The 23088-nt window shown below is 38.4% G+C and overlaps 1 protein-coding gene across 1 annotated transcript in view; it reads left to right on the top strand.

Annotated features, from left to right (window-relative positions):
* Window positions 1-23088, top strand: part of LOC128602396 (FERM and PDZ domain-containing protein 4-like) — a 53267-nt gene that overhangs the window by 11102 nt on the left and 19077 nt on the right. The window contains exons 2-5 of the mRNA XM_053616162.1: window positions 4590-4709; window positions 18679-18839; window positions 20227-20329; window positions 21578-21623. Of these exons, the coding sequence (XP_053472137.1) occupies window positions 4590-4709; window positions 18679-18839; window positions 20227-20329; window positions 21578-21623 (430 nt within the window). The remainder of the gene's footprint in view (window positions 1-4589; window positions 4710-18678; window positions 18840-20226; window positions 20330-21577; window positions 21624-23088) is intronic.

Raw genomic sequence — 23088 nt, 5'->3', positions numbered from 1 at the left:
CGGTAGGGCACCAGGATGGTCCGGAGAGCAGAAAGGGTCAAGATCACTGGCATCTCTGTAAAATCATGTGTGGCTCGACAGAAGGAGAGAGGGAGAGGGAGGTAAAGAGAGGGAAAGATTATTAGGTATGCTTACTATCCCGTGACGGATAAGACTGTGTACTTTGCGTGAAAGAAAGTCTACTCATGATAAGCTTGAGTAAACAAATACATTTTCAGCCTAGACTTAAACACTGAGACTGTGTCTGAGTCCCGGACACTAATTGGAAGACTGTTCCATAACTGTGGGGCTTTGTAAGAGAAACCTCTTCCCCTTGCTGTACCCTTCACTATTCGAGGTATCAACAAATAGCCTGCAGCTTTTGATCTAAGTAGGCGTGGCGGATCATAGAAGACCAAAAGTTCACTTAGGTACTGTGGCGCGAGACCGTTTAGTGCTTTATAGGTCAGTAGTAGTATTTTATAATCAATGCGAGATTTCACTGGGAACCAATGCACTGTGGATAAGATAGGGGTGATCTGGTCATGGGGGGGTTTAGTGGTTAATGCTCTGGTTACTGATCGGAAGGTTGGGTGTTCAAGTCCCAGCGCTGCCACAGTTGGGCCCTTTAGCAAGGCCCTTAACCCTCTCTGCAGGGGTGCTGTATCATAGCTGACGCTGCACTCTGACCCCAACTTCCTGACATGTTGGGGTATGCGAAGAAAAGAATTTCACTGTGCTGTAATGTATACGTGACCAATAAAGACTCATTATCATTATACTTTCTGGTTCTAGTAAGGACTCTTGCAGCTGAATTCTGGACTAACTGGATAGTGGCAGCATTTTAGCATTTTAAGTGGCAGCAATTTATCTCTCCACCAGGAATCATTTTAGGCATCATATACCTGTTCAGTGTGTGCTTTGTGTGGCCTGTGGTACATATTTAATATTTCAGCCATAACGATGCAGCGAGACACATTTGAACTAATTTCATCTTCTTCCTTTTGTTTCTTTTATATGAGGGGGAATAATCAGAACACTAATATCCCTGGCTGCCTGTAATGGAGCCAATAATACTGCAAAAAAATTCAAGAGCTTTGAATCTTTGCCTTTTATGAAACCTCATTTTTGTTGGAAAGGAAAGTAATTTCACTCTTGCAAGAACACGCAAGATATGTAGAGTGCACACAGTAAATTTGTTTGAAATTAGTGCTATAAAAAAATGGAGGATTTTGTTTTAAATGAAATGAATTAGGTTTCAAACTACAAAAAAAACAAGCATATACTGTAGGTGTAGAATCTGAATAACTACTAGTAGTAACAGCAACAACAACAATAATCTTTATTTGTACTGCACATTTTATACATATAATGCAGCTCAGAGTGTTTCATAAGAAATTAACAAGACAAAAAAAGAAAAGTATAAGAAGAATTATAGCATAATATATAATATGAGTAGCAATAATAATAACTTGTACAATAACTATTGTGGTTAGCACGATAGTTATAGTGGTTTGCCTCACACCACTGAGTTTTGGAGTTCGATTCCTGCCTCCGCCGTGTGTGTGCGGAGTTAACATGTTCTCCACGTGCTTCAGGGGCTTCTTCCAGGTACTCCGGTTTCCTCCCCCAGCCCAAAGACATGCACTATAGGCTGATTGGCATTACCAAATTGTCCGTAGCGTGTGATTGTGTCCTGCAATGAGTTGACACCCTGCCTGAGTTCCCTGGAATAGGCTCCAGGCTCTCGGCGACCCTGTCTAGGATAAGCGGAATAGAAAATGGATGGATTAAGGAAGAACGAGAGCCAAGTAAATGAACACAGAAGAAATAAAGTATAAAAAATGATGTACTGTAGTTAGCTTTCTGATATCTATTTGTAAATAATGACATTTTTAGATACATAAAAAACAGACACATAAAAAACAGATGGCTACTCCTTCATATCTTTGACTTTGGTTGACTTTGGGTATATTGAGCAATCTACAGTACAGTAAAACACTTTATGTCCAAGACTCATCTTTCTTCAGTGGATATTCTCAACCAGATACGGTAAATGTGTACCTAAGAACTGCTGCAATATTCAGAAAGACTTTCCTGTACTTATCCCAGGAGTCTTATTCACAATATGTTAATACTGAATATCCTTTCAACACCCTTAGTACTGTTTCACTTTATTCTTCTACAGCTATTGTATCAAGCAGAAGAGGACGGGTTCCATTTTGAGTCTGGTTCCTCTCAAGGTTTTTTTCTCATCTTATTCCTCGTCTTGTGTCGTTTTTTGTTTGTCATCACTGTCGCCTCTGGCTTGCTCACCAGGGATCTGATTTCTGGAAAGCTGCTTTGTCACAATGTGATTTTGTTTAAAGTGCTAAGTGCGTGTCATTTTTTGCTCCATCAGCCACTGCAAATAATCAAATAAACCCCCTGAACAACTGGCTTCCTTCACTACGAAGCTGGATTGCTGAAGCACAGACACTGTTTTGAGGAACACATCTTTCCCAGCCCCCACTTTGAGCAACATCAGATCTCCAGCAGAGCGCAGATATTTTTCCTCCACCATCCCCTCGCTCTACACACACCACTCTCCAAATCCTCTTATTGCCACAAATTGTGTGGATTTGTTTTCTCCCTGATGAGAAGGATTAGGAGATGAAGCCAGAGGACCCAGTGTGTCAAATCTGTCACTATAGATCGCCTTAACAACTAGATTTCTCAATCCACAGAGGCCATGTTAGCCACTGGATGATGGCAAAAGAAATTCAGAAGGACAGGAGACAGTTTGGAGCTTTTTGAATATATGCTACTCATTTATGATGAGCAATTTTTGAGTAATCAGTTACAACAGCTCAGTTTAGAGGAATGTGTCATGGACCTCATTCCTTTTAATATTAATATGTTCTTGTCAAACTCATCCTGTGAAATGATTTGGTGAGATTGTGCTTAGAACATTTGGAACTCCACAAATGCATAGCCTACTTACTGTGTACCTGGTGATGTGAACGGAATGTGTCTTCAAATCTAATATAGAGGGTAATATGTAGAGTATAATGTAGATACAACTTCATAAAGTTCATCAGGAATATTTATATATATATATATATATATATATATATATATATATATATATATATATATATATATATATATATATATATAATGTATAAAAAATACAAACATGAATGTCAGATCATTCTAGAAACAAAAGCAGAATCCGGCTTTATATCGCCATACTATTGATCACACTTTCAGGCCCTTCTCCACTTCTCCAATCACAGACACACTTCCAGAGTACGGCTTAAGGCTGCGATTGGACAGTGATTGCAGTGATTCAGTGTGGCATGAATGCAACGCACTTATGAAAGTGAAATACAATGCAACTGGGAATTACATTCACTTCTGACACAAAGTTAATATTTAATGCTTTAAAAAAGCAATTTTCTCCTGATCTTTTTTCACTGAAGAACAATCGAGCAAAGCCAGGGCAAAGCAATGAAGGTTTGCTTTTCTGTGTGGCACATTGTCCTCATATCACAAATTAAAAAACAATACCTAAAGTAATCTAAAAGCTACTTGTTTTAAGTAAAAAATTAAGTTAAATATTCATTTTGATTCAGAAAGAAGGGGGCACGCTGGCTTAGTGGTTAGCATGTTTGCCTCGCACCTCTGGGGATGGGGGATCGATTCCCACCTCCGCCCAGTCCAAAGACATGCACTGTAGGCTGATTGGCATCTCTAAATTGTCCGTAGTGTGTGTGTGTGTGTGTGTGTGTGTGTGTGTGTGTGTGTGTGAGGGATTGTGCCCTGCGATGGGTTGGCACCCGCCCCAGGGTGTCCCCTGCCTTGTGTCCCAAGTCCCCTGGGATAGGCTCCAGACTCCCTGCGACCCTGTGCAGGATAAACAGCACAGAAAATGGAGGGATGGATGGATTCTGAAATATATCCATACATGGATATTTACTTCACTTTTTAAAATGTCCAAAATTTCATCTAGTAACCTTTACCACAATGTTATAAGACAATGAAACATATATATTCTACAATCTAGTGTGTCAAAACTTTGACTCATATTAAAGAAAGTAAATAAATAAATACATATTCTGGACAGCTGGGATTTGCATCCTGAAGATAATAAGCGAAGGAAGTAAATAAACAGCCACTACCAGCATTTGTGGGTTTAATATGGGTTCGGTGATTGGTTAATTTTTATTCATGGCTTCTACACTTTAACAACTTTTTCCACAAAAGAAAATACATTTCATGAATCAAGTGAAATAAATATACCCCCATTTTGATTGTAACAACTGAGTTTTTTTCCCCCAATAACTGATGAAGAACCAATTTCATGCCTCAGTAGGCATTATGGTAAGGCAGCGAATCATTGCTGCAGTGTCTCAATTACATTGTTATGTTAATTAACATTCAAGACCACTACAGGTTTGACAATTTCCTGTTCCTTGCAATTTGAAATGGACCACGGTGCCAGGTGTTTAATTGGGCGATAAGAAGGACAGGATGTCATATTCACCTTGGGAAAAATGAAATATGTAAGAGGATATGACATCATGAAAGTTTGTCATGAAATAACCACTTTATTTTCTTTACTACAGCCATAAGAATAAATCCACTGGCTGGCCTCCGCCCTCGGGCAGCTGGTCTGGACTGCAAGGAGCTACATCGTATGAATGGGACGCAACCTCTGCACGTGACACCAGGGACTGCTTCATCAAGTAAGTTTATAAGACTTCAGCAACTATTACATTATTTACAGAGCTGGAAACAAACTCTGGGCATCTAGGAACTGGTGTACTTATATAGAGATCATGAACACTTTTTTTTATTATTATTATTGTAAATAATGTTGCAAACTATATTGCCCCCCCCCCCCACTACATTATTATTATTATTAGTAGTAGTAGTAAGTATTATTAGTAGTATTAGTAGTAGTAGTATTAGTAGTAGTAGTATATACCTCAGGTTTATCTGTTAAATTGTATTCTCAATTGAACACAAACTTTATTCATTGGACTGTCATGAATGAGAGAAGGTTTTAGTGACTACGTTTATTTTTTAATCTGTATTCCCTCACATTATAAACAGATTTGTTCTTCTGCACCACCATTAAGCATTGCATTAATCATTGCAAAGTCCTTTTACAAGTGTTCGTCATTTTCACTGTTCCATTAAACACTGTGCTAATATTTTGGTATAATCTGGGGGTAAGAAAGGAATATCATATATTATAAATGCTAAAAGTATTCCAGGGGAAAATGCTGAAAGGAATCAGATGCAGTTGTTTACTTGAGTACTGCTTTTATCAAGTAATCAACAGGATTTATTGAGGAACTGCATACAAAATGTGTGAATTAATTAACATCATTAAACGTGCATTATGTTTAAGAAATTACTTATTTAATTATGCAGAATGAATTATTCAGAAGCAGTGAAGCAAACATTAAGAAAAACTTTCCCCAAACATCTGGCATATAACTGCCTCATTATGAGCATTCTGGGAAATTATAATATTCAATTTTGTAATAGTCATAGTAATAGTCATCCTGTCACTATCAGTTTAAAAATAATATGTTTCAAACAACTGCATTTAAAAGTCGGGCTCATGTGTTCAAAAGAGCGCATACATCTGAAAATCAGTCTTTGGGGACTCTTAAGTGGATTTTTTTTTTTTTTTCATGTTGCATCTGTATTTGAGATTGATGATGCAATCAGCGTTTATTGTAACTATCTGTATTCACAACTGCAATAACAGATGGAGAGTACATTGCATTTTATGGAACGTTTCACTCGTTTGCTTGTTGGCATCTCTGTTCCATCTTGAAAAATAGAGTTGCCCTATTTGTAGTAGCTGGATTTCATGGTTCATAACTTGGTAGACAGAAAATAAATGCTTTTTTGAAATACTTGCCGGTTACAATGCAGCCCACATTGCAGCCTACTGAAGTTTTAAGATATCACAGTCTGAAGATATTATAGTTGGATGCAGAGTGGACAAATGACATTTAAATGAAAGTATAGATAATGTGTCGAAGTCTTGATTAAAAGTGGTAGTATCTGGCCAAAACAGTTTACTTAAGTGAAAGTAAAAAAGTTGCTACTTTTAATGTTACCAAAGGCCAAAAAATGGAATTTCCACCTGTTATGGGGGGTGACTGTTTTCAGCATTGACTTTATTTGTGATGTCACACTCCACAGTAGTGGTTAATGGTTCGTATGAAAGTAGACACTCAAGGCTTTAAGAATTTTATTTCTTGTAAGTATTTAATTATTTATTTATTTAACCTAGCCTGCTAGGTTTAAATTTTCTAATTTTATTGTGGCAGTTGTATACAGTGTTGTACTATCAAAAAAAGCTTTAGTTGTGCTGTCTGTTTTATCTCTGTACCAGTGTTATTGTGTAGAGGTGTGAATTGTCAGATTTTTTTTTTTACTCCATTGCAACCCTTAACTTAAGTTTTTTTTATTATACTAGATCCAACCTGTTTGGTTCGTAGGGATGTTTGTATGTCACATTCTTGCCTTTCTCTCCTGCAACTGCAAATGTCTACTATCTTTCACACTTGACTTAACTATGGAAATTTCCATCTTAGCCTCAGATTAATGAGGGTTGTTCTTTTAGAATGTTTTCTCACGGTTTGTCTCAGTGGAGTTGTGTCTGCTCTTTCTGCTCACTGAGTCGTGGCAGTGACTCTAAAAATATTTCCATCCCCACTGAAATAAACACTCTCTTTTCCTTTATTTTTCTCTTGACTTGTCTTTCACTCTGCCTGTCTTTGTCCTCTGCTTACACTCAATCATTGATTTGTTACCTAATAGCCATTACCACAATCTGTCCTTGTTGTACACTCGAGTCAAAGAGAATTCATTGTGAGAGAAAAGGCGAATGCATCTTTTCCACAAAAGCCAAGTTTTCAGTTATATTTTCGTTGGGCATGGTCATTATTTGTGGTGACAAAAAAGGAAAACTGTATTGCGTAATCACAAAACTTTGATAACTTGATGTAGCTAGAATGCATTATAGTCTTTTATACAATATACATACATAGCATAACACTTTACAGTAATGTTCCTTAGTAACCTAGTAACTATGCAAGAGCAAATCATGAACTAACATGGTACCTGTTTGAAATGAATTATACTTTGTTACTATGGATTATTTACCACTTTAATTATACAGGGCACAAATAATATTAACTAGTAGTGAAAATTTAGTAGTAACACATTATTCCTGATGCACACCAGCTGAAATGTTGGCAGTTAGCTTTAGTTAGATTTCTTCAAAATAATTGTCATGTTAACATCGGAATCGGCGACAAACTCCAGTCCCCAGAACACCATTCCATCAACTGATGGTGTCCGATGGTAACTACTGCAGAAACAAATAATTCCTTCCCATATTTATTTATTAGTAATGAAGCCTAATACATTATTACGTCCAAATACAATGTATATATATATAAAAAAAGTCTACACACTCCAAAAATGACAGAATCTTGCAATCAAATCATGACATAACTTTTTCCACTTTTACTGTGATATGGAAACTAAATAGAAACATTTTAAGGTCATAATGTTACAAAAATGTTGATCTGCTTCTTCAGAAGACATTCCTTTGATTCTGTTTACTTGGATTTGCACTTTCAGTTATTAGGCTGAAAAGTGACATTTATCTTCAGCTGTCTAAAAGAGACCTGCAGGATCTGTTTCGACCTCACTCTGACCGTCACTACGGTCTAAATAGGATGATAACCTTCGTTCCGCCTTTCCTCGAGACCTTATGTAAAAAAAAAGTCATGCCCATGACCCCGGAGGCAGAACTTCCCGTACTATAAAAGTGGATTGAACTTCCGGCTGGTCCTGTTAACCTTTCTCACCTCAGAGACCAGGTACAGGTAGGAAACTAATCTAATATTGTTTGTTCATAACAGCTATTCACTGTTGGTGGTAATTTCTGTTTTCTTTCAGAATATCCACCAGCAAAGATATAGTGATTTACTTCATTGCAAAGTTTGGTAAGTATTATAGCCCTATTGTGCCATATATCACTGTTCTCAGTTGGTTGGGTTTGGTACAGGACTGCTAAGTACATTCGTATACTGGTGTGGTCCATTGTCTATGGGCTAATTTTACCCTTTGCTACTGTTCGCAGTTAGTGGGGTTTGATGTAGGCCTGCTAGGTATGTTCGCTTACTGATACAGGCCAATTTGTTGTTTGTTTGATTTAATTTACCCTTTACGGCTTTTCACAGTCAGTGGGCTTGTTTGCGTGGACATCATGGCTTCTCCATGTTGCCGGTTTTGCCAATCAGTTATAGATCCCTGTGATGGACATCGAGAATACCCCTTATGCTTGGGGATTGCTCACTTAATAATTCCTGCAGTGCAGCTTGTGACCTGAGGAGTGACTAAGCTGCACTACCAGGGTTCACAGCTCTATGCCTGAGCGTGGTAGGAAGAGAGCGAGATCTCTAGACAGGACTGGTGATAAGTAATCTTGCAAGCACTTGCATGATCATCATCATGAAACCACTCACAGGTCAAACCGTGGGAGTGTGCATGAAGTGGCCAAGCATCCGACTCCTGCTCCACCAGCAGAAGGGGGAAGTGCAGATGCGCAAATTCAGATACTGACTGCTCTGCAGAACTTATCACAGAGGCTGCACAGATTTGTCACAGAGGCTGCCCCCCAGCCATGAATGTGCTCTTCCGCTGGTTCCTCAGCACCATTTTGGAGAAGATGACACAGATGAGGTTGATGTGTTGTGTCTTTTTGCTCCCCACTCTCTGTTTGATAATAAACAGCAATCAGAAAGGGAGAGCCATCGGGGAGATTCCCATTCAGGTGTTGGATGAGGAATCGACAAAGGTGGAAGAATTTTATGCAAATACTCTTGTTAATGGAGTATTTAGTTCCGCCAAGATTGTTGGTTTACAACCACTCTGAACCAGTTCCTATGGGAAGTGTCTGGGAGGGCATTCTCAGACTAATTCCCCACCTTCCATTCTGGTGGCAGATGATTACACTTCCATGCTGAGAACAACATGGAAGAATCCATCTCAAAAGCCCCAATTTAATGCAGGCTGTAGATGATTAGCTAATGCTCGTTACCCAGTAGAAACCGGTCTTGGGGATATGCCACTGGTAGAGCAGTCAATAGCATCATGGACAGCCCTAGGGCCAGCCCATGTATCTGCTAATCCTTGCTGTCCTGGTAAGGAGTATGCTAAAACCGATCTCACACTCTTTAAATGCTACTGAACGTGCGGCTCATATGGGAAATGCTTTGGTTATCCTCCTGGAAGCCTTGCGGAAAACAATGGGCACAGAGGATCAGGATTCCAAAACTCTTATTGATTCAGCTTTGGTGGCTCACTCACCACTGACAGGTGATATAGGGGATAGTATGTCATCAGCTATCTTATGTTGCAGGCAAATATGGCTGGCACTGACTTCTTTGCCTGATGCCATTAGGAATGAACTGATGAATTTGCCAGTAATGCCTGGTCAAGTCTTTCATCCGGATTCTCAGGATGTGCTGGATAGGGAGGAGCGCTCCATTACATTAAGAGAAACTGTCCAACGGGCTTGTCGTAAACCAACCTAGGCCTCGCTGGTGGCCCTGCTGGTGTTCAGGAGCAGAGTTTTTGTACCCACAGTTAGAATCCCACCACACATTCACAGAGGAGACCTCAGTCCCGAGGGGGAGGTCAACAGAGGAACTCCGGCAGGGGTGCAGGCCGTAGTGGAGGTTCTGCATAGGGGTCAGGGGCAGGTCTTCGATTGCTCCTCGCAACTTTCTCAGGCCAGTTGGAAGGAAGTTGTGTCAAAGACCCACCCCCCTCGGAATGACAAGTGTCAAGAACACAATACTGGAGGCTGTATTGATGGATGTGCCTCCCAGTGCACAACAAACTGGGTTTTATTTAACCTACTTCATAGTTTCAAAAAAAGATGGAGGTCATCAGCCTATTCTCGATCTCAGGTGTCTCAACCAATACCAAAAAGTACTCCCATTCCAAATGATTCACACAAAGACAGTAATGCAGTCCGTAAATGCAGGAGAGTTGTTTACATTAATCAACTTTAAAAAATGCACATTTACACATCCCGATTTGTCCACAACACAGGCCTTTTCTTCACTTTGCTTTCCAAGGCCAAGTTTTCCAATTTCAGGTTCTACCATTCTGCGTGTCCCTGGCACCGAGGGTCTTTACTCGGGTGGTCTTGGTGGCCTTAGCCCCCCTTTAGTTACTGGGTATCAAAATCCTGCCATATCTGGATGATTGGTTAATCTGTGCCCCTTCTTGAGATAAAGTGATACTGAACACAGAGAAGGTACTGGCCCATGTTCAATCCTTTGGTTTTACAGTGAACTGGAGGAAGAGCAGTCTTCAGCCTTGACAACAGGTAATATTTCTTATAACTCCACTTTGATTCTATGACAATGAATGCACCTCTCACTCCTCAGTGGGTAGACAACTTGGAGAAGTCATTAAGACCCTTTCAGCCAGGGAAACTGGTGACAGCTCACAGGGTTCATATACTGCTGGGATTGATGACGGCAGCATCAGTTGTGATTCCCTTGTACTGCTGAAGGCACGTCCCGTACAGCATTGGTTCAATTTGTTTCATCTCCACATCATGAAAAAGAACAAAGGGATGAGGTTTCAGGTGACACAGTCCTGCATATGGGCCCTGCTCCCCTGAAGAGACAGGGGCTTCTTTTTGAGAGGAACCCCACTGGTAAGTCTTCCTCACAGAAGATCAGTGATCACAACAGATGCATCACTAATGGGTTGGGGAGCAATCTGTGAAGGCAGGTCAATAAGGGACCCATGAAGCCCCCTTGGTTATCAGAACATATAAATTTACTGGATCTGAGGGCTGTGCATCTTACCCTTAAGGGACTGTTACCATTCATACACCACAAGCATATACTGGTGAGAACGCAGTGTACCATATAAATCACCATGGAGGAACAAGGATATTATGCTGTCTCCTGGTGGTAAAAGAACTACTAACATCGCCATGGCCTCAATTGACCTCTCTGAGAGCCATTCACACCCCAGGTGGGGCAAACAGAGCAGCTGACATTTTGTCCAGGACAGGGCCTCGCCCAGGAGGTTGGTGGTTACACCTGGTTGTAGTGGCCCAAATTTGGGCCTGATAGAGGGTAGCCCAGTTCCATCTCTTTGCATCCACGGAAACAACTCATTACCAGGAGTGGTACTCCCTCATGGTACAGCGGGGCAGCTTAGGCCTAGATGCTCTGTCACAATGGCTGACAGGGTTGTTGTATGCTTTTCCCCCTTTTCATCTGATTCTTCAAGTACCAAAGTCAGGGAGGGTCATTACACAGTCAACTACCATCACGAGCAGATCTTCTGTCACAAGCAGTTGGACAGTTTCGTCATCCAAACCTAACTTCCCTGCAATTATGGGTTGGCCTCTGCAGAGTATGTCTCTCAGCAGTTAGATGAGACTGTTCAAGAGACTCTGAGCAATGCTAGAGCTCCATCTATTCAAGCTAAATACTCACTATGGTCGAGAATCTTTTCAGACTGGTGTTTGGGTGTAAAAGTTGACCCAGTAGTCTGTCCTGTACCGCTTGTGCTTCGCTTCCTGCAGTCTCAATTGGATAAGGGCAAAGCAGCTAGTATAATTAAAGTTTATGTCTCAACTATCTCAGCATTTCATGAGGGGGTGAATGGCTGTCCATTCGGTCGACATTCCTTAGTGTGTCAGTTCCTGAAGGGAGCTCGTTGCTTGTGTCCAAGCTGTGCCTTCGGCCACCAAGCTGAAACTTACCTCTCATTTTGAACTCCCTCACTAAACCTCCCTATGAGCTAAAGAAGCAGATTTTCAAGCTTTACCATTCAAGACAGCCTTTCTATTGGCTTTCTGTTCTGCCAGACGAGTAGGAGAAATGTGTGCTCTCTCTGTTAAGTGATGGATTTAAGATGGAAAGCAGATGGGTCTGAGATGTCACTTTGGCCCAATCCTGCTTTTTCACTGAAAGTGCTTAATCCCCAGTTTATAAATCAAGTGCTGGAGGTGGTTCGATTTCAACCCTCTTCCTCCTCACCTCACAGGAAGAGCAGGAGGTGTTACTCACTCTATGCCCAGTTAGGGCATTACATACCTATATAACTCATACTCAACCTTTAAGGAAGTCTCATTCTCAGTTTTTATGTCTTCTATGAAAAATCCAGATTACGGTTACCGCTAAGCAGAGTTTGTCACATAGGTTGATTGATGTCATCTCCCATGTGTATGCAAGAAAAGGGTTTCTAATCTGAAAGGAGTTCCTGTGGGATATATTTGTACTGCAGCATCATGGTCCACAGCTGCAGAGTTGACGTGACCTGTGCAACACCTGTGAGCAATGTAGTTCTGATGTCTGTCGCCCAGCGAGGTTCTGATCATGTAGATAATTCAGTTCCTTACGACCCTTTTGATATGAGTCATCCTATTTAGACCATAGTGATGGTCAGAGTGAGGTTGAAAAAGATTGTAAGTTATGAATGTAACTATGACTCTGTGAGCTTGAAGGATAACCATCACTATCCTTGTAGCTCGGAACACTGGGGCGTTCAAGGTAAGAGGAAGTTCAACCCACTTTTATAGTGTGGGAAGTTCCGCCTCCGGGGTAATGGGCATGACTTTGATTACATAAGATCTTGAGGAAAGGCGGGACAAAGCTATCTTTTAGAATTATGCCCAAAAAGTTCTACCTTGGTCTCATCAGACTGTAACCCAGTTTGACAAATGGTTTGGCAACATTTGAGCGAACCTAGATGTATTGTTTCTGTGAGAAAGGTTTTTCTGTGCTTCCATCTAGCCACCTTACCCCATAACCCAGTCATCTAAAGAATACGAGAGGTTGCTATCAAATGTAGGGAGTGATCAGTACTCAGTACCAGATATTCCTGCTGCTCCTTTAATTGTGCTGTAGGTCTTTCTGAAGCCTCCCTGATAATTTTCTTCTTGTCCTTTCATCTATTTTGGAGGGACATCCTGTTCTTGGTAATGGCACTGTGGTGCCCCATTTTCTCCATTTGTTGGTGATGGCCTTCACAGTGTTCCATGGTACATATAATGTTTTGAAAATTCATTTGTACCCCTCTCCTGCTTGCTACATTTCGACTATGAGATCCTGTACATGCTATGTAAGCTCTTTGTGGACCATGGCTTCAACAATGGGATGAAACCAAGATGATGTCAATAAACTCCTACAGAAACAGCTGATCTTTATTTTGGGGTTAATCAGAATATCACTGATGACAGCTATATGATAACTGTTTTTGAACATAAGCTTGAATGTGGTTAATTCTGAGCAGTCACATGCCCCATTATAGAAGGGTGTTATTGTAAGTTTTTCTATTCTTTTTCTTTCCCTAAAATATTTCTATTTGTTTTTCACTTGAATGTATTGGTTGCTATATCACAATAAAGGTGGAAAAAGAACTGATATGATTTATATAGGTTTCATTCATCACAAAAACCTCCATTTTTAACAGGCATGTGAAGACATTTTATATCCAGTGTATTTATGGTGTATTTGTGAAACAGCTCAAACTTATACTCAGTGATGGGGTAATGGTGGGCCAAAGGGATATTACTAGTTTATTATTGGATAATATTACATTTTTCCCCGGTCTACATGTGCATAGTGATGTCAAAGTCATTACTTTTTGAGGTACAATAACAGTAAAAAAACAAGAAAAATTACTCTTTTGATTCCAAGTTTTCTTTAAAGAAAATGTCTAGCATGACATAATGGACAGATGTTGCTGGATTATGCAGACTCCTACACACATTATGAAGATTATGCAGACTCCGACACACGCTCTGTAATTTAGCTCCTTACTGAAAGCAACATAATCCCACAATCTATCCTCTCCTTTCTGATTTATTCATTTAAACACTAATGCACACGATCCTCCAGTATTTACACTGAGGTTCTGTCCTAAACGTTATTTCATGAATAGTTATCATGTGTACCAAAACTTCAGTTTTAAGTAAAGTTTAGTGGATCAGTCCTACACACTAGAACGCCTAGAACTCGTTTGAACAAGACTTCCTAATAGGGTTGTGTTCACTGTCGTTAATATACATCCATACAAGTGCTCCATATTCAGAGACAGCTTATGCAGGTGCTTATGTTAAATTTCTGAATGCCTCACTGAGGTTATTAAAATAACCTCAAGTAGTTTGTGCCTTTGAGGTTGTCTGATTATTCGTACGTAGAACTCTTGGGACTGGACTTTTTCAGGTGCTGGTAGATCACTGCCTTCAACTTAGGTACTTGCCTTTAAGCCAGAAAAAAAAAAAATCATTGGATAAAAAACATTGAACGAAGAAGCAGATTGCATTTTTTTTTTCTTTTCCTGTCAAAGCAGGAGAATTTTAAAACATACAGACTGATTATGATCATATACAAATGAGAAGAATGCCAAAGATTCAACTCAACATCTAATAGTGACTTAATATACTGTGAATATATAAAGGTTGATTGTTATGAACAGGGTGTGCAAAAGTCCCTAGCTATGATAATGGTCCACTCGCATGTATTGGCTGTCAGATTATAATATAGCACTCTAGTTCATTTCACAATGAATGAGAAATAGAGTGATATTTTGTACTGACAGCAGGGTGAAAATGCTGCGTCTGCTGTTACAGCTGAGTGCTGCGAAAAGGTATATTCTTTGATATTTTTATTTAGTGTGTTCACGTAGTACATTTAATGTCACACGATACATACGGTAACTGAATCCATGAAATCATCCTTTTTGAGTGCAATGTATGTGCATTATGGTCATTTGAGTTTCAAAATGAATGATTAATGCAATGTGCCTGTGTGTTGTTTAATTTGTGCTCTTCTCTAAAGAGTAATCATGCCTCATCTGCTATGGTTACAGCTCACTTAAGTAAGTCCTGATGGACTTCTAATTTTATTGTAAGAATCAATGCCATATCAAATTCTTGCTATAATTATTGTCTCAAATTAAGACGCAGTCTTCTAGGCATGCATCAACAAAAATAAAATCTGTGGCCTCTACAGGGATAATTGATAGGCTTAACTAATTCATAATCTTATATCTGTACATTGAACATTGCCTTTTTCCAATTTTATGAGTGTATTTACACCCCAAAAACATCCTATTTGCATTCCTTTTGAGTCTTAAACCACACCCTATTCCTGCTTGTTACAATGACTTCTATTGGACTCTTTCAGCAAATACGTTCTTGGATTGTGCCTTAAATATAATAATTATTATAAATCCCAGGATAAGATTACATTTCTACATTTTCGATTCAGAAGCCATTCAGCATGTCCACTTTGCTTTTCCTCTTTATCGGCTAATGATAAATGAGTGTAACTTGCTGTTAGGCCTTCTTCCTACATGCCACGGCAGCAGGTGACTTCAATGTGAATATCTGGTTCTACGGAATTCAACAACATTTTTGAATTATTTTCATTTATTTTTTTAACAAACAACAGTGCCAGTGAACACAGGACACTAGCTTATTCAGCATTATTGTATTGTATTAATAAGAAAGTATGTTGTACTGACTTTCATAATGGCATGAGAAGCAGTCCTTAAAATATGTGGCAACATTTTACAACGAGCTATCCTGAGCTCTAACACCAGCCAATATCCCGAAAAATGGCATCATTCTAAGCAGCATGTCTAACAATTTCTGTTGAAATTACTGCCTTGAAATCTCCATGTGGTTTTTGTTTGATGTTCATAGACCACATGAAAACTGAGATATAGTAAGGTCAGGTTAAAAAAAAAAAAAATCTTATGCTTAAAAATAAAAGACACCAGACACTTGCATGGTAAACATTGTCAAGGTTTTATATATAGGCAAAATCAAAAGCATACAAAGAAGGTTAAAGAATATACCAGGAGGAAAATTGAAGCAAAATCTATTCAGGCAAAAAGTATATGTTCAATGCAAAGGTTATTAGCACAGCATGTTAGCTTATACGGTATGTTGGGGAATTCCACTAATATATACTGCAGATTTAAATATCTGTTGTTTTATATAATTTCTCATTTCAGCACATATAGATGATAATGCACACAAACCTGATTTATGATTGATGCAGTGACTGAATAACATATGTATGAATGCAAAATGTATGAATGGTCAAAAGTTCAAAAACTGACTAAATGTAACAGCTAACTTCCGTCTTAAAAACCAAACCGTGAATAAATAAAAAAAATACTTCGAATTTGCTGAGTGCTGGTTTATAATAACAAAAACAAAAAATTATGCTTGTTTTATATTGTAGTTTTTTTCTCCCCTATTAAACCAGGAATAAGTAAAGTCTCTACGCCACATAACCACATAAGACATGATCTCTCATGGCACGGGAATCATAACATGGTCCAGTTTATATAGCAATTTACTTTCTAATATGTATAAAGTTTATTTTACTAAAGGCATGTTTACCAAGGAAGATAACCTGTACATCAAAGGAAATGCTCTGAAACTTATGGCTCAGCAGTTCAAATCTGTGAGGTTCTTTTCCAAAGTAATACAGAATATATTTAATGGGATGAATTTGACCTTCAAGAGAATGATAGACATTGCTCTCATATTTCACTCACAGCTTTTCAAAACTACACAAATGATGATATATTTTGGTCCAATAAACTTACTTCACATCTTAGTAGACCACTAGGGCCTCCTGGGACTAGAACAACTTCTCCTAAAAACTGCTTTTTTTTTTCAACCCTGTAGCCTTTGGAGCTTTTCTCATTTGCAGTGATGTGTATTGCATGAGCGAGAGGGAAATAGATAGGTGAGAAAAGAGATACGCAAAGAACTAATGTCTTATTTGTGGAAGCCTTTCCTGTCCCTACACAAGAGAATAAGTTAATAACTAAAGTAGTATTACCTTCCCCTGGCTCAGAGAGAAATAGAGAGAATATTTCCTGCAGCAGGTGTCTCACGTGCTTCTGGAAATGACTCGTTCCAGAGCAGCCTGAGCTCATATTCATCCCATAACAGAGCAATCTGGCACCCTGTTATTCCCAAATCTCCCATTCAGTTTATTTCAGCTTGATCTTGATTAAAGTTAATGTTTCTGTCTTCTGCCACTGCTTACACTGTGCTTAAGATTGACAAATTAAAAAGAGAGAGGGAGATAGATTTTAATGTGGTTAAGTCAGTAACACAGTTATTATGCAGCTAATATCCCATTTGAACCAAAACAGCTTAGTGTGCTTTTAAATTCTTCATGTCTGATTGTGTAGTGATCCATAGTAATGGTCTCATACACACAGACACACACATAACAAATATATATATATTCAAGGGTTTCCACCAGGTACTCCGGTATCCTCCACCAGTCCAAATACTTGCATTGCAGGTTCATTGGCATCTCTAAATTGGCATATGAATGTGTGTGATTTGTGCCCTGCGGTGGGTTGGCATCCCGTCCATGATGTTGAGTCAGTACAAAACATTTTAGATTCTCTAACATTAGTTTCCCAGCACAAAATTAAATGTTGCAGAAAAATGTTAATATGTCAGTCAAGACACCAGCACATTAAGTGGTAAGAGACACTTTTCAGAGAAAAAACACAATGAAGGCTGCTGGATTTTGCTGTAAAATTAAGAAGCGGGTGCGACAGTCAAAGTCTCTTGAAGAACCGAGACTGGTTCTGCAAGATGCTCAATAAAACTTACAGCTCATTTCCTTATAAAACTGCACTAATTCTACCTGAGTTTTATTTTTTTTTTAAAGCAAAGGGTCGTCACACCAAATATTGCCTTTGTTTCATTTATTAGCCTGCTGTTTACTGCTCTTTATAGTATTTTTTTTTAATGGAGAAACATTTAATTTCATTATTTTTGAAGGCATCTTTGCTCTACAGCATTTTTTTTTTTTCAAGACTTTTGCACAGTACTGTGTATATAAACAACATCGACTACATGGCTGACTTGCTTTTTTTGCATGTAGTGTTTCAGGGGCTCTTGTGCATTCACCAGTCCTGACATAATACACAAGGAATTTTTACGATGCACAAAGCGTAGTGTATGTGACCTTCAGTGCTGTTATTCTCTGCAGAGGATGCTTCATTAAATGTTACTTGTGATGTGCTCATAACTATGAAACCAGTGTTTTGCAGGGAAAAAAAAATAAATGCACTACTCAGGGCAAAAACCTTTTTTTTTTTTTTTTTTTAAAAAAAAAAACAACATTTTTAATAGTATATTTAAATAAAACTATATAGTGTTCAGTCCGCATATGGGTGCAAATATTTAATTCAATTCCATTCAATTTTTTTATAAAGCACTTTTAACAATGTCATTGTGACAATTGAGCGTTACAGAAATCTACATATAACGTTTAAATTTAAATTATTAAATCATCCCTAGTATCCCAATAATTCTACAGTGCACTGTACATTATTTAACATGATGAGGTGCTCTGTATTATATTTCTGTTTATCTGACTCTCTCTCTCTCTCTCTCTCTCTCTCTCTCTCTCTCCTACATTCTGTTTTAGCTCGCTTTTAAATGATTAAAGGAAGATAAAACAAGAATTTGTGCATTTTTAAGTTTGTTAGTTGTGTAGATGTTTTTCTCACTCGTAGAATACAACCCAATCTCTCTCTCTTTCTCTCTCTCTCTCTCTCTCTCTCTCTCTCTCTCTGTAGTCAAGCATCTCAGAGCGGTTCTCTGGAGGAGATGCGTGTGGAGGGCGTTCAGCTTCTTCCTCCCGCTCCTCGTCGAGTCGAGATGAGGAGAGATCCCGTTCTGGGCTTCGGCTTTGTAGCTGGTAGTGAAAAACCTGTAGTGGTGCGCTCTGTCACGCCAGGTAAACAAGTGTACACGTTTGTTGCTCACGAAATAGTAGTGAAATGGTATAAAATATTTATAAAAATGTCGCAATAACTGAGAACTATCAGGCCCAATATTAAGGTTTTGCAATATATTTAACATTTTCTTAGATGATGACTTTAGTTTCCACAAACATTGCAAAAGCTGTAAAAGTGTTACATTATTTGTTTAGGAAAGCTAATACAATATTTTTAAAGGAGTACAGAAGATCCATCATAGCCTTCAGGGGTTTAATAATATACAGAAGGTCCTAATTTCTCTTTAAAACCAGAGAGTATTTCTAGGAGTGTGTTGTATGTACATTTTAACGATGGTGTAATCTATTACCGGTGTAAACCTCAGGCTTCCACACAATGCAATATGATTTCGATTCATAAGGCAACGATATGATATTTGATAATGCCATTGAATCTGCTACAATACAATAGGATTTAGTAGCCGATACTTGATGTGTGACCTACTTTCTTCAGTATCTGGGGTGATGATGATGATGATGTAGTAGAAAAGAACCATTTTAAGTATCAGAGTTACTATTTACACATCAGTTTAACAATATGAATGACATCTTACCCAACTTAACCACCATCTGTCCTTTTTCAATAGTAATCAATTTGTTATTAAACCATAATCTATCATTATAAAATCAATTTATAATGAATTATATTTGCTAACAATCGATTTATAAGTCATTGCATTTTAAATCAATGCATCAATCCAAATAGTTTGATCCTTGCACCGCTATAATCTATGTTAGTGTAGCATAACATTAACAGTGTGACTATTTCAGATTTGCTTATCACAGTATATCACCATACCCCTAGCCTGAAGTGTAGTGCTGGCGAAACGAGAAGATTTTTACTAGCATTTTGAAATTAGTACACATTAGAACGTGAAAATGCAAAGTGATAAATAGCCCTGTGCTGACCTGTTCAGTAAACCCATAACAAACCGTTTCTGAATGTACAGCGATAACTAAAACTTCATAAGACTGTCTTGTGCAGCACTTTCACTCATAAACCCACTATAGTGTGTACTTCCCAAGGGAAATAAATGGAGCATATGAAATTATTGTGGTCATCATGAACAAAAGCTTCTTCATGAGTAATGCCAGCTGAGAGAAGTAAGCCAGAGGGTTTTCCAGAATACTTTGTGTCTGAGAGGAGAAAGTTAAGTCACAATATGGCGCAGTGGTACTTTACATAGATCAGGCTAAATCACTCATGTTTCTTTTAAAAAGAGTTTCAGTAGGTGTTATATCAAGCTAAGTATATGGATGGTGAATGAGAAGTGCAGGTGTATTTTAGAATGTTCTTCATGACTAACACAAAAGGAGACATTGTGTGTGTGTGTGTTCTTACTAACAGGAGGCCCATCTGAAGGAAAGTTGATTCCAGGAGATGAGATAATAATGATCAATGAAGAAGAAGTGGCCACCGTACCAAGAGAACGAGTCATTGACCTTGTCAGGTACATTCAACTTTTTCTTCCATCTCTGTGTATCCATTCATCCATTGAACATCATACAATAAGCAAACCTTATGTTCATCCACCAATCCATCCATGCATCCATCCATCAATCAGTTAATCCATCCATCCATCCATTAATTTATCTATTCATCCATCCAGTCTATCTACCCATCCATGAATTGATCCACCTATGTATTTATCTATCAAGCCATTCATCCATCCATCCATCAATCAGTTCATCCATCCAGTTATCTATCCATTCATCCATCCATCCATCAATCAGTTCATCAATCCATCTGCCATCAATCAATCCATTTACCCGTTCCTCTAGCCATGCATCCATCCATCCAGTCAGCCATCTATCCCTCCATGAACTGACCCACCTATGTATCCATAGGTATATTCAGGTATAGGTATATTCATAGGTGCTATGTAGACCCACCTACCATCCATCCATTCATTAGTTCAATCCATAGATCCATTTACCAGTTCATCTAGCCACCCATCCATCTGACATCAATCCATTCATTTACCATTTCATCCTCCCATGCACCCAATCCATCTATCCATCCATTTATCAGTTCATCCTCCCATGCAACCAATCCATCTATCCATCCATCAATCCATCCATTTATCAGTTCATCCTCCCATGCACCCAATCCATCTATCCATCTATCCAGCCATCCAGCCTTCCATTTATTCATTCATCCATCCATTCATTACACGATGTGCATACCTAAAAGACTGTTAAAAAAAACAAAAAACAAAAACAAAAAAAACACCTTCCCTCCTGGCAGCTGAAAGAAATAAAGTCAAAGGCAACATTATGATTTTTCTCACTCTTGTGTGCATGTGGTCTCATCTCATATTTACAAGGCATAAAACAAAAATAATGAGCAAATACCAGCGAGATGAAGGTGGGTGAAATGGTGCTGACTGAAAAAAAGGTTAGTGACATTTATGCAAATTAAACCATCTTAGACTGAACTGAAAGAGTGTGGATGTGCTCTTGGTGGAAGCAGCATGAGAGAACATTCAAAGGAACTGAATTTATTAATATACGATGCTATCTAGAGATTGCCTGAAATGATTGCTATGGACTTGTGTGTGTATCTGTGGTAGTAGTCTAAGAAGCCGGGCAAGTGTGTTTCTCCTGATTCAGATAATAAACTGTAATTGCTAATTAAGACCTTTCACTAAAAATAATCTTGAATGTGTGTGCGTATTTTTGTTTGTTTCTCTCCACAGGAGCTGTAAAGAATCAATCCTCTTGACTGTTGTTCAGCCATATCCAGTGAGTTAACTGACGCTAATACAACTGAAAGCAGAAAACCCTTATAAAGCATATAATTGGTGATAGACAAATAAATTAAATAGTGTCCAGGGCACTTTCTCTATCAGTTCCTAACTGGATCAGCCATTTTCCTTTTTTTTTTTTTAAACAGAATGTTTACTGCATCATTATAATTATTGTAAAGATTAGGCGAATTATCTCTAGTGTGGAATGGGATCATTAAATGTGAAGGTAAAAAAAAAAAAAAGAATGTCTGGAATGACAAATAAACAGCGGAGCTCTTTAAATTTTACTTTCTACACATACTTCCCTAATGTGTAGTCTATTTATGAACTAAATCTTTACCTTTTCATTTTAGACCACTTGAATGGTAATTTCTCTTGTAGATATATGTTGCTGGAACAGAAAAACACAGCATAGTTACCAGGCTCTAATCATCTTCCTTTATACTACTTTTAATTTAGTTATCACACAAACATCTTTAGCATTTCAGCTCTCGGCTTGGGTATAACCTTGAAGAAAGTGCAAAACACTGGAAATACAGGCTTTCTGATCCATTTAAATTCCTTGTTTGTTTTTTTTTTTTTTAAAAAAAACCCTCACACTAACAACTATTAAATTGCAACTGTATGGATTGTTATTTTATTTGAGAGCCTTAATGAGTATCATTTGGCATTCGACACCCCATAATTATGCTTTTTTTTAAAGATGGGTGACAGCTTGGCTTCTCTGACCTACTGCTAAACAAAGCCAATTAATTATCCTGTTGTTACTATGTCAGCAAACTGACACTAGGGCAGGTCTCCAGTTCACGAAAGATCGAAGGAACACAACATACTGTCAGCATTGTCAGCGTTTAGCTCAGCGCTTCTTGTGCTAGTGATCAGAAGGCTTTCAAATCCCAGAGAGCCACCGTCGAGTACATCTCAACTGCTCAGCTACTGTACATACTTGTATTGGATTCACCAATGACAGTTTCTGTAAATAAATGTATGACAGAGCACCCACCATTTTCAGTCATGTGGTACTACCATATCACTTCATAGCAATGGCCTTGTCTGGACCAGTGTGTTAGTTAAATCAATATATTTTCTCAGTTTTGAAAGAGCTCTGAAGCTTTGAGATGCTCATTTTGGCATCATTTTGCCAATAATAACACAAATAATTAATAATAATTGTTATTAATTAAAGAATTACACCAGATACTTTTTTTTTTTTTTTAAATCAGTTTATAGTTACATTTAATGTTGTGGAAATTAGTTCCTGTTGTCACTTACAGTATGTTATATCAGCTATAAACAGTTCCCTCCCCTTCCATTTGATTCTCTCTTAAATAAGCCAAAAATGTAAAGAAACCTCAAAGCCCTCTGTCCTAAAGGCTCTCCCATGGAGGAAAACATACTGTTGTTTTTTTTTTTTCAAAACATACATTTCAACGTGCTGACACTGGAGACTCCTTCCATAA

This window comes from Ictalurus furcatus, chromosome 26, assembly GCF_023375685.1.
Source record: "Ictalurus furcatus strain D&B chromosome 26, Billie_1.0, whole genome shotgun sequence".
NCBI lineage: Eukaryota > Metazoa > Chordata > Actinopteri > Siluriformes > Ictaluridae > Ictalurus > Ictalurus furcatus.
The sequence above is the reverse complement of the archived record's forward strand: the minus strand, read 5'-3'. Positions and strand labels throughout refer to the sequence as shown.